The sequence below is a fragment of the Ranitomeya variabilis genome, chromosome 1 (genome assembly GCF_051348905.1).
Source record: "Ranitomeya variabilis isolate aRanVar5 chromosome 1, aRanVar5.hap1, whole genome shotgun sequence".
Lineage (NCBI taxonomy): Eukaryota > Metazoa > Chordata > Amphibia > Anura > Dendrobatidae > Ranitomeya > Ranitomeya variabilis.
This window is the reverse complement of record NC_135232.1, coordinates 790,615,917-790,634,413: the sequence shown is the minus strand read 5'-3', so window position 1 is coordinate 790,634,413 and position 18,497 is coordinate 790,615,917. Positions and strand designations below refer to the sequence as shown.

Below are 18,497 nucleotides of genomic sequence, written 5' to 3'. Positions count from 1 at the left end.
TCCGAGTATTTGTAAGTACTCGGAGATTTAGTTTTCTTCGCCGCAGCTGAATGATTTACATCTGTTAGCCAGCATAAGTACATGTGGGGGTTGCCTAGCAACCAGGCAAACCCCCATATGTACTTATGCTGGCTAACAGATGTAAATCATTCAGCTGCGGCGAAGAAAACTAAATCTCCGAGCTCTAAAAAATACTCTGAGGACACCGAAGCGTGCTCGGGAAATCTCGAGTAATGAGTATACTCGCTCATCACTATAGTATTTATCATCTGTAGTATCTATCTATCTATCATCTATAGTATATCATCTATAGTATCTATCTATCATCTATAGTATCTATCTATCATCTATAGTATCGTTCCCCAAGTCCAGTCCTCAAGAGCCACCAACAGGTCATGTTTTCAGTATTTCCTTAGTATTGCACAGGTGATAATTGTTGCATGACCTGCACAGGCAATAATTCCATCACCTGTGCAATACTAAAGAAATCCTGAAAACATGACCTGTTGGTGGCTCTTTAGGACCGGACTTGGGGAACACTGATCTATTGTATCTATCATCTATTGTATCTATCGATAGATGGCTGCGATAGATATATCGATAGATGGCTCTATCGCTCATCTGTCTGTGTCTAAGCATTATTCTTCAATGAAGTATGTAATGAAGAGGTTGGACAAGAAATGACATCACAATTTTTTTTTTTTGTATAACTTTATTTAGCTTACAAAAACACACACAAATCCGCATGAAAAACGCATCAAAAGCGCAGGTGTCCTGCCAGTGACCTCAGGTGCAGATTTTACCTGCGTCACATCCTGATGCAATCCTGACCGTGGAAACATACCCCAAGGGTATGTGCACACGTTGCAGATTTGCCTGCGGATTTTTCTGCACTAAATCCGCAGCTCTTGGCAGAAAACGCAGGTGCATTTTTCATGCGTTTTGTGCGCGGTTTTGATGCGTTTTTTAAAGCTAAATAAAGATGTATTGAACAAAAAAAAATTTGTGATGTCATGTCTTGTCCAACCTCCTATTTTACATTTGTCCAACCCACACTCCATTACACACACAGACAGATATGGGATAGATAGATAGATAGATAGATAGAATTAGATATATGTAGATAGATATATCTATGGATAGATATATGGATAGTTAGGCTACTTTCACACATCATTATTTTACGTCATGAAGGATCCGGCGAATTTTTGAAAAAACGGATCTGTTGCAACTAGTGAAAAACTGATGCAACTGATCCTTTTTTTTTTTTTTGAGAGAGAGAATGGAAAATGTGCATGATTTGAATGGAAACCTTCATGAAAAACCGGATTCGGAGGCCGGATTCATCATTTCACATCTCGGTTTCATATGTTTTTCGCCGGACAGAAAAAACGTTCTTCTTACGTTCTGTACGTTTTCTCCTTCCGCCGGAAACAGCTTTTCTGAAAGATCCGGCAAAAAACATATGAAACGTGTTGCCATCAGGCGCAATCCGGCGCTAAAACAACTCTATGAGAAAAAATCGGATCCATTGTTTTCAAAACTCGCTGGATTGTGCCTAAGAGCAAAAGCATGATGTGTGAAAGTAGCCAGATATATGGATAGATATATCTATAGTTACATATAGCCATAGTTATAGCCCCCCCCAAAAAAAAAAAAAAAAATACGTGGGTCCCCTTATATTTTATAGCCAGAAAGGCTACGCAGACAGCTGCGGGCTCATATTTATAGCCTAGAGAGGGGCCATGGATATTTGTCCCCCCTTCCCCCCGGCTACAAATACGAGCCCTCAGCAACCCCAGAAATGGCGCATCTGTAAGATGACCATTCCGGCACTTAGCCCCTCTCTTCCCACGCCCCTGTAGTGGGATATGGGGTAATAAGTGGTTAATGTCACCTTGCTAATGTAAGGTGACATTAAGCCCGGTTAATAATGGAGAGGCGTCAATAAGACGCCTATCCATTACTAATCCTATAGTGAAAGGGTTAAAAAAATAAAAATAAAGACACAGCCAGAAAAAAGTATTATAATATTCTTAATTAGTGATGAGTGAATATACTTGTTACTCAAGATTTCCCGAGCACGCTCGGTTGACTGTGTATTTTTTAGTGCTCGGGAGATTGTTTTCCTCCCCTCAGCTGAATGATTTACATCTCTTAGCCAGCTTGATTACATGTGGGGATTCCCTAGCAACCAGGCTACCCCCACAAGTACTTACGCTGGCTAACACATGTAAATCATTCAGATGCGGCGAAGAAAACTAAATGTCCGAGCACTAAAAAATACTCGGAGGTCACCCGAGCGTGCTCGGGAAATCTCGAGTAACGAGTATATTCGCTCATCACTATTCTTAATTTAACCATACTTACCATACCACCCACAGAGTGAGTACAGAAATTGGACTGTATCCAGTTTACAGGAGGGAGCCAGAGACCTGGGCCTGAACTACCAGGGACTGACTAAAGAGGCCTTAATTGACCTACTGGTGGGTGCCAGCCAGGCCACCTCCACCCATATGTCTGAAGGACGAGCACTGGAGACGAGGACCCCCACCTCAAAAAGCCAGTGGGTCGTGTGGTACGAAGAAGAGGTGGCGGTTCTGGGCCCAGGCGTCTCCCAGGAGTACAAGGAGGAGGCTGCCCACTGGGCACAGCGGAGACCAGAAGCAATGGAGCTTGAAAGAGGGAGTAACGCAATGTGGAATGTAAACCCAACAATCCGGGAGCCTGTACGGATCACCCGGACAGAGTTTAAGCCATTTGATGATTCTTCGGGGGATGTGGAGGGGTTCTTCAAGGACTTTGAGCAGCAGTGTGCTGAGATGGAGGTGCCCCACTGTGGCTGGATGCGTTTGTTAGTGGGATTCCTGAACGGTAGTCTGACGGAGGCTTACCGAACCATTAACTCACTGCGGAATCGGGATTATAACATTGTAAAGCAGACTATCCTGGATTACCATGCTATCACCCCAGACTCATATAGGGCCAAGTTCCAAGACCTCCCATGCACTACGGGGGGATCGTTTAGGATGTATGCACATAAGATGTCCCAGGCATGAAGGAGATGGCTGGAAGCAGAAAACGCCTTTACTGTGGAAGATGTTATACAGGCGTTCCTTATAGAACAATTTCTTGCCAAGTGCCCCGCAGAGGTACGGGAATGGGTCCGGGAGCGCACGCCGTGCACCGTGGATAGAGCTGCAGCCCTGGCCGATGAAGCCCTTACTATCCAACTGCAATGGAGGAGGTTCTGGACAATGAACCACGGCCTTCTTCCGCACTCCGCCCCCCTCCGATTATATCTGCCCTTCCACCTAGTCGCAAGCTGATGACAATCACGCCTCACAATCCTGTGCCCCAACAGTTCCGACCATGACCTGGGGGTATCACAGAGAGGAGATGTTATGGGGTGGGCAACCTGGACATTTGCAGTCTGGCTGTCCCTCAAGGATTCGGAAGGAGCCCCACGCAGCCCCACCTCGTCCAGTACATCTTGTGCACTCCATCCTGCCTGAGGAAGAGCTACCACCAGACCCACACACACGCACGCAGACCCCACCCGCATACACAGACACGCACAGTCTCCGCCCACACACTTACCTCTTCCCGATCTGCACAGTTTCCCCCGCAGCTAAACCGCAGATTTTTAACATCTGCGGTTTTGATGCGGATGTGCTCGACTCAATGCAAGTCAATGGGTGCAGAAACGCTGCAGATCGGCACAAAGAATTTACATGCTGCGAAAAAAGCAACGCTCTGTTTCTGCACGTTTTTTTCCGCAGCATGTGCACAGTGGATTGGGTTTTCCATAGGTTTACATGCTACTGTAAAACGCATGGAAAACAGCTGCAGATCCGCAGCATCAAAAACGCCGCGGATCCGCTGTAAAATCCGCAAAGTGTGAACATGGCCTTAGTGTTCGGAGATTTAGTTTTCGTTGCCTCAGCTGCATGACTTACAGCTGATAGACAGCTTGAATACAAGTGGGGATTCCCTAGCAACCAGGCAACCCTCACATTTACTCAGGCTGACTAGCAGCTGTAAATCATGCAGCTGCGTCAACAAAAACTAAATCTCCGAGCAGTCACAAATACTTGGAGACCACCCGAGCGTGCTCTGGAAAACCCGAGCAACGAGTACACTCGCTCATCACTATTCTATTCTGCACCTCTTCACAATTATTTTGGCCCACTTGTCGTGCTCCAGGTGTTTCCAGTCCGAAAGGTGCCTTTTCCACACTGCATGTTTCCGCTTCTTTCACTGATGTACAATAGGATTTAGATCAGGGCTCATAGAAGGCCACTTTAGTATAGTACAGTGTTTTGCTCTTAGCCATTCTTGGATGTTTTTAGCTGTGTTTCCTTATCCTATTTGTGGAGGACCCATAACCTACAACTGAAACCAAGCTTTCTGACACTGGTCAGCACTAGTGATGAGCGAATTTACTCATTACTCGAGATTTCCTGAGCATGCTCGGGTGTCCTCCGAGTATTTTATAGTGCTCGGAGATTTAGTTTTTATTGCCGCAGCTGAATGATTTACATCGCCAGCATAAGTACACGTAGGGATTCCCAGGCAACCCCCACATGTACTTGTGCTGGCTAAGAGATGTAAATCATCCAGCTGCGGCAATAAAAACTAAATTTCCGAGCACTAAAAAATACTAGGAGGACACCCGAGCGTACTCGGGAAATCTCGAGTAACGAGTATATTCGGTCATCACAGGTCAGCAGATTTAGCTTCAGAATGCCTTAATAGTCTTGAGATTTAATTGTGCCCTGCACAGATTCAAGACGTTCCACGCCAGATGCAGCAAATCATCTGTAATCATAAAGCTAATCTGACTTGCCAAAAAGCTCCAGTTCTGGCTTGTCTCCAAACGACATTCTCCCTGAAGCTTTGTGGTTTGTCACTGTGCATTTTGGCAAATTCCAGTCTCACTTTTTTATGATCTGCTTTCAAGAGTGGTCACCTCTTATCGACTTTCATGAAATCCACTTTAGCCAAGACAGTGACCAATGGTGCAGTCTGACACTGATGTATCTTGACCTTGGAGTTTACCTCTAATCTCTGTAGAAGTTGATCTGGGCTCTTTGGTTACCTTTCACACGAACAGTCCCTTCAATTTATCATCAGTTTTCCGCTTGTGGTCACATCAAGGAATGTTGGCTACTGTCCCACAGAACCTTACTTTTATGACTCTGCAGTTGTAGTAACAAAACTATCAAGCTGTTAAAAGTTGGCCTTCTCACTTTTACCTTTAACATGTTTGTCTATCATTTTCTTCCTAATCTTCTCAGACCACTTCTTCTTCACACTTTTAGGGTTCATGTTCAGTGAATACCAAACAGCAAAGCGATTACTTCTCGCCATTTAAATAGTCAGCCTGACTGGTTAAAGTTTGTACACACCTGTGATGCTAATAACGCGGCACACCTTAGTTTAACATGTCCCTATGGTCAAATTACTTTTGATCTTTCATAGGGATACCATCCTTTTTGTCCAGGACATTTTCATTGTTTTTTTTTGTTTTTTTTAAAGGGAGTCTGTCAGGTCATTTCTTTGTACTAACGAATAGGATCCTGAAATAGGGTTTGGGCAGCCCTTTCAGGATATATAACTTTTATTTCTCGACGTGGCCCTGTTTTCTTGCTGTAATCCCTTGACAAATTGTCCCTTTGTGGGTGGGAGAAGGGGTGGATATTTACTTGCCATTTATATACTGTATGCTTGACTTGCCCACAAGACAATAAATTTGTCAGGGGCTTACGCTGGCCACGTAGAGAAATACAAATTACATATCCTGCAAGGGCTGCCCAAGCCCTTTTTCAGGATTTCTATTAATATGCTACAAAGAAATGACCTGACAGATTCCCTTACATTTTTCTGCTGAACCACAATTCAAAAGCAACATCTGATTTTCATTAGTTCATAATCAGTAAATTTAAATTGAAAATTACTTGTTAGTTACGGTGGACATTATGGGTTTTTCTTACTTTAATAGAAGGGTCCCAACAATAATGTCCACGTGTGTGTGATATACAGCTGTGCTTAAAGGTTTAATTACCCCTGCATAACGCTATTACCTGTATATTAACCCCATCTCTGCAAGTTAATAGCTTTTCTCTGGAGACAGGTTCCCTTTAAAAAAAAAAAAAAAAGTGGACAACTCTGACACATTCTAATCACATTTTCGTGCTGATGTAGCTGTACAGTAAGCTTTTTTTGCTAAATGCATATCAGATTAAAATAGGAAAAGAAAGTGCTTTCTTAAACTTCAGAATTTTCAACCAAATTGCATTCTACATTGCCATCTATACATGAACTGTAGTCGCTATTGATGAGAGTTGAACACATGGGAGCTATCTACAGTTGTGCTCAAAAGTTTACATACCCCAGCAGAATCTTTGCTTTCTTGGCCTTTTTTCAGAGAATATGAATGGTGTTAAAACTTTTTCACCACTCATTGTTAGTGGTTTGGTGAAGCCATTTATTGTCAAACTACTGTGTTTTCTCTTTTTAAATCATAATGAAAAGTCAAAACATCCAAATGACCCTGATCAAAAGTTCATATACCCCATTTCTAAATACCATGTATTTGCCCCCTCTAACATCAATGACAGCTTGAAGTCTTTTGTGGTAGTTGTAGATAAGGGTTTTTTTTTTCAGATTGTAAAGCAGCCCATTCTTCCTGGCAAATAACCTCCAGTTCCTGTAAATTCCTGGGCTGTCTAACATGAACTGCGCACTTGAGATCTCCCCAGAGTGGCTCAATGATATTGAGGTCAGGAGACTGAGATGGCCACTCCAGAACCTTCACTTTGTTCTGCTGTAGCCAATGACAGGTCAACTTGGTTTTGTGTTTTGGATAGTTGTCATGTTAGACCATTCAAGTACGTCCCATGCGCAGCTTCCAGGCTGAAGATTGCAAATTTGCCTCCAGTATTTTCTGATAACGTGCTGCATTCATCTTTCCTTCAACTTTGATCAAGTTTCCTGTGCCTTTTGTAGCTCACACATCCCCAAAACATCAGCGATCCACCTCTGTGCTTTACAGTAGAAATGGTGTTCCTTTCATCATAGACCTTGTTGACCTCTCTCCAAATGTAACGCTTATGCTTGTGGCCAGAAGTTTTGAGGCTCTCCTCTGTGCTGTTTTGTAGGCGAAATACTTTGTGGCATTTGTGCAGTAATGGCTTTCTTCTGCCACTTGACCTTGCCGCCCATTTTTCGAAAAGTGCCTCCTTTTATGTGCATCTTGGAATAGCCACACCGCTAGTTTTCAGAGAGTCCTGTATTTCAGCTGATGTTATTTGTGGGTTTTTCTTTGCATCCTGAACAATTTTCCTGGCAGTTGTGGACAACATTTTTATTGGTCTACCTGACCGTGGTTTTGTTTTTACAGAGCCCCTGATTTTCCATTTGTTAATCAGTTTTATCCCTGCTGACTGGCATTATCAATTCCTTGGATATCTTTTTGTACAGTTCAACTACATTTTCCCATAGATCCATTGACAATTCTTTTGCTTACACCATGACTCACAATCCAGAAATGTCAGTGGCTGTATGAAAGATGCAAGTCTGTCTGGATCCCAGAAACTCATTCAGCTTTTTTTTCTTTTTTTTGTTTTTTTTTTAAATTTATTCTTTATTTAAGTATATCAGGGAAAATATTATAAACATTTAGAAAATATTTACCAAATACAAGTCAGCATTAAGTTGAACCAACAATAGGGGAGAAAGAAGGAGGGGGGAAGCAAGAGGAGGGAGGGAGGGGTCATAGGGGAAAGGAGAGAGTAAGGGAGGGATGAGGGAAATTCAAATCATGATTCAAGCGGCGTATCATAGGGGAGGGGGAAATATCAACTATGAATAAAAAAAAAAAGGCAGTACACATAAATAGTATAGCATATAGCCAAACTAACAAATTCACCAAAGAATAAGTATAAAAGGGCCAGAGACATGTGATCAACTATGGCAAGCAGAAGTAATGATAATGCAAGGGTGGCAATAGGGAGACTTTATTCTCACAGGAAGTGCGAACATGTATAACTCACTCAGCTTTTATGCACACACACTGATTAAAAGCAAGCAGGTCACAGGTGAGGATGATACCTTTAGTAGCCAGTCAAACCCATAGAGGCCCCGTCTCACATAGCGATTTACCAACGATCACGACCAGCGATACGACCTGGCCGTGATCGTTGGTAAGTCGTTGTGTGGTCGCTGGGGAGCTGTCACACAGACAGCTCTCTCCAGCGACCAACGATCAGGGGAACGACTTCGGCATCGTTGAAACTGTCTTCAACGATGCCGAAGTCCCCCTGCAGCACCCGGGTAACCAGGGTAAACATCGGGTTATTAAGTGCAGGGCCGCGCTTAGTAACCCGATGTTTACCCTGGTTACCAAAAAAACAAACAGTACATACTCACCATCTGATGTCCGTCAGGTCCCTTGCCGTCTGCTTCCTGCTGTGCTGCCGTACAGTGAGAGCAGAGCGCAGCGGTGACGTCACCGCTGCGCTCTGCTCTCACTGTACGGCGGCACTCAGTCAGAGCAGGAAGCAGACGGCAAGGGACCTGACGGACATCAGATGGTGAGTATGTACTGTTTGTTTTTTTTTTACATTTACGCTGGTAACCAGGGTAAACATCGGTTTACTAAGCGCGGCCCTGCGCTTAGTAACCCGATGTTTACCCTGGTTACCAGTGAAGACATCGCTGGATCGGTGTCACGCACACCGATTCAGCGATGTCAGCGGGACCTCAACGACCAAAAAAAGGTCCAGGCCATTCCGACACGACCAGCGATCTCGCAGCAGGGGCCTGGTCGCTGGTACGTGTCACACATAGCGAGATCGCTACTGAGGTCGCTGTTGCGTCACAAAACTTGTGACTCAGCAGCGATCTCGCTAGCGATCTCGCTATGTGTGACGGGGCCTTTAGGGTCAACTTCTGTGCATGTTATCAGGTCAAAATCACCAGGGTATGTGAACTTTTGATCAGGGTAATTTAAATGTTTTGGGTTGTCATTATGATTTAAAAAGAGAAAACACAGTAGTTTGACAATAAATGGCTTCACCCAACCACAAACCATGAGTGGAGAAAACGTTTTGATGGTGTTTTTCATATTCTCTGAAAAAAGGCCAATAAAGCAAAAATTCTGCTGGGGTATGTAAACTTTTGAGCACAACTGTAGATAGCTCCCATGTGTTCAACTCTCCTCAATAGCGACTACAGTTCATGTATAGATGGCAATGTAGAATGCAATTTGGTTGAAAATTCTGAAGTTCAAGAAAGCACTGTTCCTATTTTAATCTGATATGCATTTTGCAAAAAAGCTTACTGTACTGCTACATCAGTATGAAAATGGGATCAGAATGTGTCATTAAGAGTTGTCCACTTTATCTTTATTTTAAAGGGAACCTGTCTCCAGAGAAAAGCTATTAACTTGCAGAGATGGGGTTAATCTACAGGTAATAGCGTTATGCTGGCTGGTGCCTCCACTTAGCCTAACGCTGCGGGAAGAAAATGAACTTTATTCGCCCTGTAGCGTTCCATTAAAGCCACTGGGGCTTTGAGTAAACAAAACTGCTGTAACCGTGCCCCAGGACCTGGCTGACAGCCAGCCCCAATGCAGAGAGCATCAGTCAGACGAGCTGGTTCAGTCACCGCTCTGAGTATACAGAGCAGCAGCTGGAACCGTGCCCCCACGGCTGTCAGTTGGGGCGAGATTACAGCCGCCACTTTGTATTCATACAGAGCAGTGACTGAAATGGGAATGCTGACGGGGGAAATAAAGATCATTTTCTCCCAACAACGTTTGGCTAAGTGCAAGTGTCAGCCAGCATAATGATGTTATGAATCTGCAGATTAACCCCATATCTGCAGGTTAGTGGTATTTTTTGTGGTGCCTTTAACAGATGTGTTGGGGACATGATTTTTTTAGCAGTTGTGTATAAGTATTAAAGGGAACCTGTCACCAATTTTGGCTGATATGAGATATGGCCATCACCTTTCCGGGCTGATATACAGCATTCTATAATGCTGTATATCTGCCCCCAATCCGACCTGCAAGAGAAGAAAAATAACTTTTATTATACTCACCTGCGGGCGGTCTGTTCAGAGGGGTGTCGCTGGTCTTGGTCCGGCGTCTCTCATCTTCTTACGATCCCAGTCCTCCTCGCTTCGTATGGATGACGCATCCACACAGTCTCCTCGGCAGTGCGCAGGAAGCAGGGCTTTTTGACCTTTCCCTGCACCTGCTCACTGCAGTATTTTGCTCTGCCCTCAACAGGGCAGAGAAGTACGTCTGCGCAGGAGCGCGGTGCTGAGGAGACTCTGAAAGGAGGCACAGGACCAAGAAGAGCGATACCCCTTGGACTGGTCCACCCCGCAGGTGAGTATAATATTCTATTTTTCTTCTCTTGCAGGTCGGGTTAGGGGTAGATATACAGCATTATAGAATGCAGTATATCAGCCCTGAAAGGTGATGGGCTCCTATCGGCCAAACCTGGTGACAGGTTCCCTTTAAAGGCTCTCCTGCACTTAAGTACACACATTAACCAAAGTGGATAACCACTTTAATGGGGGTTAAAAACTTATTTTTCTAACATCAGCAAGGACTGTATGTTCTTCCCCTGTTTGCCTGGGTTTCCTCAGTTTTCCTCTTACACTCGAAAGATATAATGATAGGGAATTTAGATTGTGAGCCCAAACGGAGACACCGATAACCATATCTACAAAACCGCTGTGGAATATGATGATGCTATATAAGTATAACAAAAAATAAATTCTGAATCTGTTATGAATTGACATTCTATGTATGGCTTAGGTGACCACATTGGAGTCAGATGGCTTTCAAGCTGATACTGAAGAGGACGAGGAAGATGATGATGAGGAAGATTGTGTAATATTGGAAGATATTAGAAAAGGTGTGTTTTTGTGAATTTGTAGATACTTTGTTTCAAGTTACTTTTTTAAAGTTACTACTTCTATATAACATCGGTATATTTGTGCTAATAAGACCCTGTTTTTTTAGGAGAAGAATTTGCTCATATAAAAGCACACATAAGAGTGGCCACATGTGATAGTGTGCTGTGATGGTGTATACCGGATATGGGACTATAAAAGCAGTACAAATAATCAAAACACTTATGCATACATATGCAATGCAACAGAAACTGTTGACTAAAGTCTCTAAATGTTAAATACAATGAAACAATGCAGTCTGTTACCGTATAGGAGAGTGCGTTATCTTGGCCATGAAGGACCTGGTGTCTCTCATGAAAATGACATTGTGCCGTTTTAGGGCAATACGTGAGTCTGTAGATTACTGCAGGAGAGCTGCTTCGGCCGGTGGCAGCAGCTCCGTAAGGTATCTCCAATAGTCGGCGGGAATCCGGTTACTGTGTCCAAGTGCCGCGCGCTGAGTACATGTGGCTGTTTAGCAGGACCTGTGTGGCGCGATGAATCACGTGGTGTCCACGTGACTGAGACTAAGTACGGGTCGCAGCGAGGACCATTAACCAACGCGTTTCGGAAACTCCAGTTTCCTTCTTCAGTGATGGTCCTCCTCCTGGTAGAGTCCTTAGATACCTTTACCAGGAGGAGTACCATCCCTGAAGAAGGAAACCGGAGTTTCCGAAGTGCGTTGGTTCATGGTCCTTGACGCGACCCGTACCTAGCCTTAGTCATGCGGACATCACGTAATCCATCGCGTCACACAGGTCCTGCTAATTAGCCGCTTGTACTCAGCGCACAGCGCTTGGACACAGTGACCGGATCCCCACTGACTATTGGAGGTACCTTACGGAGCAGCTGCCACCGGCTTATGTATTGCCCTACAACAGCACAACGTCATTTTCATGAGACACCAGGTCCTTCATGGCCAGGACAGCGCACTCTCCTATATGGTAACAGACTGTGATCTTTCATTGTATTTACCGTTTAGAGACATTAGTCAACAGTTTCTATTGCATACACAGCTCGGGCAAAAATTAAGAGACCACTGCAAAATGTTTAGTTTGTCTGATTTTTCTCTTCCTAGGTATATTTTTTGAGTAAAATGTAAATTGTTCTTTTATTCTATAAAGTTCTGACAACGTTTCCGAATTTCCAAGCAATAATGTTTGTATTTTTTTACTGACAAAGAAAAATGGTCAATTTATAAAAAAAAAAAAAAAAAAAAAAAAAAAAATGCATTCAGACCTCAAATAAAGCAAATAAAACAAGTTCATAATCATTTAGAAACAAATACAAATGTTTAACTCTGGAAGAGTTCAGAAATCAACATTTTGTGGAATAACCATGATTTTTAATCACAGCTTTCATGCGTCTTGGCATGCTTTCCACAAGTCTTTCACACTGCTTCTGGCGCAAACATTTAAGCAGTTCTTCTTTGTTTGATGGCTTGTGACTATCCATCATCCTCTTGATTACATTCCAGAGGTTTGCAATGGGGTTCAGGTCTGGAGATTGGGCTGCCCATGGCAGGGTTTTGATGTGGTGGTCTTTTAATTTTTGCCAGAGCTGTATATGCCTATATATGCCAAAGTGGTTTGATTATTTGTACTGCTTTTATAGTCTCATATCTGGTAAACACCATCACAGCACACTTTCACCCGGGGCCACTCTTACCACAAAGTGTGCTTTTATATTAGCAAATTCTTCTAACAAAACAGGGTCTTATCAGCGCGAATATACTGTCTAAGATTCTTCTTTATGACTACATTGTGGTTTTTGTCTTTATTCGCAGCAGGAAAACCTTGACACCAGTGCCACTATTTTCAGTTTTCCTATCTGAGCTACTTAACGTAGGAGCAGAGACCCCAATATCAGTGTTGTAAGGTGTAGTTTTGATAAATTAATTTTATTTGCTGCAGGGTTTTTTTTTAGTTCTCTCAGTGATAAGCTCCTGCTATATAGTTCTCAGTTTCCATGAGCTTTGGTTAGCCACACCACCACCACATATTACCAGCTTTCTGCCTATGTACAGTGTAGGTGGCAAGCAGTCAATGTGGGCAGCTCACATCATTGAAAGAATTAGCAGATTCTCAGTAGATAATAGAATAGTTTTATCAAAACTACATCGAAAAGCCTATCAAGAGACCGCACTGAAATTGGTGTCTCTGTCCCAAGTTCCCCATTGACTGTATGTGTGTCCAATACATTTACATTAGTATAAACCTTAAAGGGACTCTGTCACCTGAATTTGGCGGGCTATGCAAACGCCCTGTGTCTGGTCCGATGGGCGGTGTTTCCTCTTCTTTCATTCACCCCTTCCTTTCCCGCTGGCCGCAATATTTTCTTGAATTTCAGTAGGTTTCCTCCATAGTTCACACGTGCACAATGCAATCTTGCCTTGCGCACGCGCAGTATGCTTTGCCCAACTGCGGGCAAAGGCGAAAAGCATTAGTGTGCATGCGCCGGCACACTATGTCCCGGAAGTATTTCGCTGTGTTCCAGGACATAGTGCGGCGGCGCATGCGCACTAATGCTTTTCGGCTTTCCCGCAGTTGGGTAAAGCATACTGCGCGTGCGCAAGGCAAGATTGCATTGCGCATGCGTGAACTACGGAGGAAACCTACTGAAATTCAAGAAAATATTGTGGCCAGCGGGAAAGGAGGGCGGTGTTTCCTCTTCTTTCATTCACCCCTATCGGACCAGATACAGGGCATTTACATAGCCCGCCAAATTCAGGTGACAGAGTCCCTTTAACAATTTTATGTTAGCTGGAACCTGTCTCGTCCTGAAACTTTAATTACATGCAGATATAATTGTTTTCTGTGGGTAAATTGCACTTCAATCCTGTCAGACTGCATTAATGGAACAGAGGCTACAGGGAGAATATGATGTTATATTATTCCTTCAGTCACTCTCTTCCAGGCATCTGGGTGACGCAGCGAGCTGTTGGTCACAGCTCACTGTATATAGGGTGCCCTGTAATCACTCCTTGGCACATGGATCGACAGCCCACTCTGCGCACACATGCCACTGTATAGGCTTTCAAGGTGCCAGGCAGTAATTACACTGGCTAGTGAGCTTGTGACTACTACAGTTCCGTGCACTGCCTCAATGATTGAAAGGGAGTGGGGAGAAAAAAAAACTTAAAGGGGTTTTTCCCACTAACAAAATTAATTTTAATCAACATCAATAGATCTCGGAATAATATTCACATTTGGATGTGTTAAAAAAAAATGTTTCCGTGCTGAGATGATCTTATAAATGTGTCTTTCTGTACTGTGTAATGGCCGTGTCTGAAAGTACACGGAACATGGTCTGATCATACCAAACGTCCTGGGCAGTGGAGGAAGTAAAACCGTATACACAGACTTTATAGCGTGGGATTGCAGCTGATTCATTCTTTGAGGTAAATCATTGCTTTAAAACAGTCAAATGTTTGCCTCACAAAAAGAATCAACTGTGATCTCCTGTAAAGTTGAGTGACTTTTTCTAAATTCGGTTACGATACTGATCGTCAGTAAATATTATTTTTGCAATATTCGCTGGACACAGCCGAACATTATTGATTATTGGCGTCAATGGGAGTAGAAATGACCAAATATGTTCGGAACCGGTCATCAAACATAAATTCAGCATGAATATGGCAAATTCATATTTGGCAAACAATTCCGAACATATTCCCTCAACTGTAATCCCCTACTGTCCTGTCTGTTTTCACTCTTAATCCATATGCAAATCTCCACCTTTTCTGAATCTGCTTGCTACACTTCCGGATGTAGTGAGTAGCGGTCACAGACTGGCAGGAGTCGGAGATTAGAGAGCGAGATGTGGCCGGCACTCACTACACATGAAAGTGTAGCCATCAGCTTCAACGAGATGTCGGAGATCAGAGCGTACCTGCATCAACCCAGAGTACGTGCCCATATTGGCACTGAGAGTGCTCCATTAGGCTCTTACAGAGTCAATGCATAGAAACAAGAATTTGTGTTTAGGGAGCTCTCACTGCAAAAGTAATTGCGCTGTCAGTCAAGCTCAGGGGGACAGTGCTAGATAAGGAAATGTGAGAGCATAACTACACTAAGACATTCGCCCCACAAAGGGTGCATTGAAGCACCATTATTTGCACATGAATTAAAGGGAACCCGTCTCCTTCAAGATCGAAGGTGAGCTAAGCCCACCCGCATCAGGGGCTTATCTACAGCATTCTGTAATGCTGTAGATAAGCCCCCGATGTATCCTGAAAGATGAGAAAAAAAAAGGGGTTAGATTATACTCACCCAGGGTCAGTCCCGGTACGATGGTCGTTGCGGTCCGGTCCGGAGCCTCCCATCTTCTTACAATGACGTCTTCTTCTTGTATTCACGCTCCAATGCAGGCGTACTTTGTCTGCCCTGTCAAGGGCAGAGCAAAGTACTGCAGTGCGCAGACGCTGGGCCTCTCTGACTTTTCCCAGCGCCTGCGCACTGCAGTACTTTGCTCTGCCCTCAACAGGACAGACAAAGTATGCCTGCGCCGGAGCCGCAGCGTGACTACAAGAAGAGGACGTCATTGTAAGAAAATGGGAGGCCCCGGACCGCGACGCCCATCGGACCAGACCGCAGCGGGACCGCCCCTGGGTGAGTATAATCTTACCTCTTTTTCTCATCATTCAGGATACATCGGGGGCTTATCTACAGCATTACAGAATGCTGTAGATAAGCCTCTGATGCTGGTGGACTTAGCTCACCTTCAATTTTGGGGGTGACAGGTTCCCTTTAAAAGTGAAATTTTTTACAACTACACTTCTAAAAGGTATGTAACTGGTGTGTGTATATAATATATAAATTTATAATATAATTTCTCTGTATAGATGTTAATTAGCTATCATTGCAGTTTGGGTTGTGACCGACCCCTTTTAAGGATCTCCTTTCATGGACTTCACAACAACACATGTGTAAGGCCGGGTGCCCACGATCTGGAACTAGCCGCGCTTTGCATGCAGCTGCTGCGTCCAAAGCGCTGCCTTCTATTGAACATAGTTAAATCCGCATGTGTTCACTGAACCATGCGGATTTACCAGATTCAATACATATTTCTATTGATGTAATTTCTGTTGCACAGACTAGCGTTTCCGCAAGAGAAATTGACATGCTGTGGTCTTGATAGACGTGCCGCATGTTCATGTCTGCGGGTGATCCGCAGGCGACTATGCATGCATAGTGGGCATGGGATTTCTAGAAATCCCATCCACTATGCTGTCACAGCTGGCCGCTGCGGGTTTGACGGTGCATAAATGCACAGCATCAAACTTGCAGCAGTTTTTGATTGTGGGCACACACCCTAATGGATAGAGCTGAGTAAAATCATGTTTGTTCCATTTTCCTGTGGTCATGCCCCATTTATTGTAACAAGACTGGAGTGGTATGCAGTACAGCCATATGCTAAATCTGTAAAGCTATAGTATGATCAACATTAGTTTGGTCTCTGGTTAACTTTAAGAAATGCCCCTGGCACAAACAGTTTCTATATTGCAATTTTCATTCATTTTCATAATTTTTTTTCTTTCCCCCCAGAGATAACTGTTCCAAGATCCCCATGCAGAATGGAGATAACTCTGAATGAGGAAGCAGCTAATGCTGTGTAACAAGCTTGAATATGCAATGTAAATATCTTGCCATATACATAGAGGTTAACATATCTATAAACAATTTTTAAATACATTTGTTACGATTCTTACAGATGTGATTAAAATAGAACTACATAAAGAACTTTTTTTTTTTTTAAATAGTTTTCGTCTCTAATAAAGCTGGATTTAAAACGCAAGGATTATCTTTATTGTATTGTAAGTAACCCCTTCACGTCGAAGCCAGTTTTACTTTCCCTGAACAGACTACATATTTCAATTCTGACATCACTTTGTGGTAATACTGGGATGGTTCCACATTTCCTAGTGTCTGAGATTTTTTTTTGTGGAAGTAGCTTTGGGGAGATCACTGTGTCAATGGTGCTTTGAAGAAAATAGTTCCGTAAAGAAAGTGAATAGCAAACTTTGGAACTCAGAAAATAATTTTATTGAAAATTAAGGCAGGACTAAATAGATCAGACTCGATGGAATTCAGATACGAGTTAGAGCAACGTATCAGCACATCATAGCCTTTTTCAAGATATATCTGTATATAAAAGACATGCCAGTATTAATATGTAACACTATACAAAAAAATGATGGGTCATGATATAAAATAAGTCTCTGATGTGTATACATAATTCCTTACATGTTTTATACATTATTTATATACAAGTGCTTCTCACTAAATTAGAATGTCATCAAAAAGTTTTTTGCAGTTCTTAAATACAAAAAGTGAAACTCATATATTATATGGTCAGTACAGACAGTGATCTATTTCAAGTGTTTATTTCTGTTAATGTTGATGATTATGGCTTACAGCCAATGAATACCCAAAAGTCATTATCTCAGTAAATTAGAATAATAAAAAAAACACCTGCAAAGGCTTCCTAAGCTTTTAAAAAGGTCCCTTAGTTTTCAGTAGGCTCCACTATCATGGGGAAGACTGCTGACTTGACAGATGTCCAGAAGTCAGTCATTGACACACTCCACAAGGAGGGTAAGCCGCAAAAGATCATTGTGAAACAAGCTGGCTGTTCATAGTGCTGTATCCAAGCATATTAATGGAAAGTTGAGTGGAAGGAAAAAGTGTGGTAGAAAAAGGTGCACATGCAACCAGGATTACTGCAGCCTTCAAAGGATTTAAAAAAGGCCATTCAAAAATTTGGAGGAGATTCACAAGGAGTGGACTGCTGCTGGAGTCATTGTTTCAAGAGCCACCACACACAGACGTATCCAGGACATGGGCTACAAGGGTCACATTCGTTGTCAAGCCACTAATGACCAATAGACAACGCCAGATGTGTCTTACCTGGGCCAAAGAGAAAAAGAACTGGACTGTTGCTCAGTGGTCCAAGGTGGTGTTCTCAGGTGAAAGTAAATTTTGTATTTCATTTGGAAATCAAGGTCCCAGAGTCTGGAGGAAGAGTGGAGAGGCACACAATCCAAGCTGCTTGAGGTCTAGTGTGAAAATTCTACAATCAGTGATGATTTGGGGAGACATGTCATTTGCTGGTATAGGTCCACTGTGTTTTATCAAAACCAAAGTCAGCGCAGCCGTCTACTAGGACATTTTATGCCACTTCATGCTTCCCTCTGCCGAAAAGCTTTTTGGAGATGGAAATTTAATTCTCCAGCAGGACTTGGCACCTGTCCACGCTGCCAAAAGTATACCTGGGTTAAAGGGAACCTGTCACCCCCCAAAATCGAAGATAAGCTAAGCCCACCAGCATCAGGGGCTTATCTACAGCATTCTGGAATGCTGTAGATAAGCCCCAGATATATCCTGAAAGATGAGAAAAAGAGGTTAGATTATACTCACCCAGGGGCGGTCAGGTTCGATGGGTGTCGCGGTCCGGTGCCTCCCATCTTCTTACGATGACGTCCTCTTCTGGCGCGGCTCCTGCGCAGGCGTACTTTGTCTGCCCTG

At 43.3% G+C, this 18,497-nt stretch overlaps 1 protein-coding gene across 2 annotated transcripts in view; it reads left to right on the top strand.

Moving 5' to 3' along the window:
* CHAF1A (chromatin assembly factor 1 subunit A) overlaps nucleotides 1-16,767 on the top strand; it is a 188,731-nt gene extending 171,964 nt beyond the window's left edge. For both annotated transcript variants that reach the window (XM_077273072.1, XM_077273064.1), the window contains exons 13-14: nucleotides 10,835-10,934; nucleotides 16,518-16,767. In XM_077273072.1, the coding sequence (XP_077129187.1) occupies nucleotides 10,835-10,934; nucleotides 16,518-16,588 (171 nt within the window). In that variant the 3' untranslated portion in view covers nucleotides 16,589-16,767. The remainder of the gene's footprint in view (nucleotides 1-10,834; nucleotides 10,935-16,517) is intronic.
* Nucleotides 16,768-18,497: the final 1,730 nt, after the last annotated feature.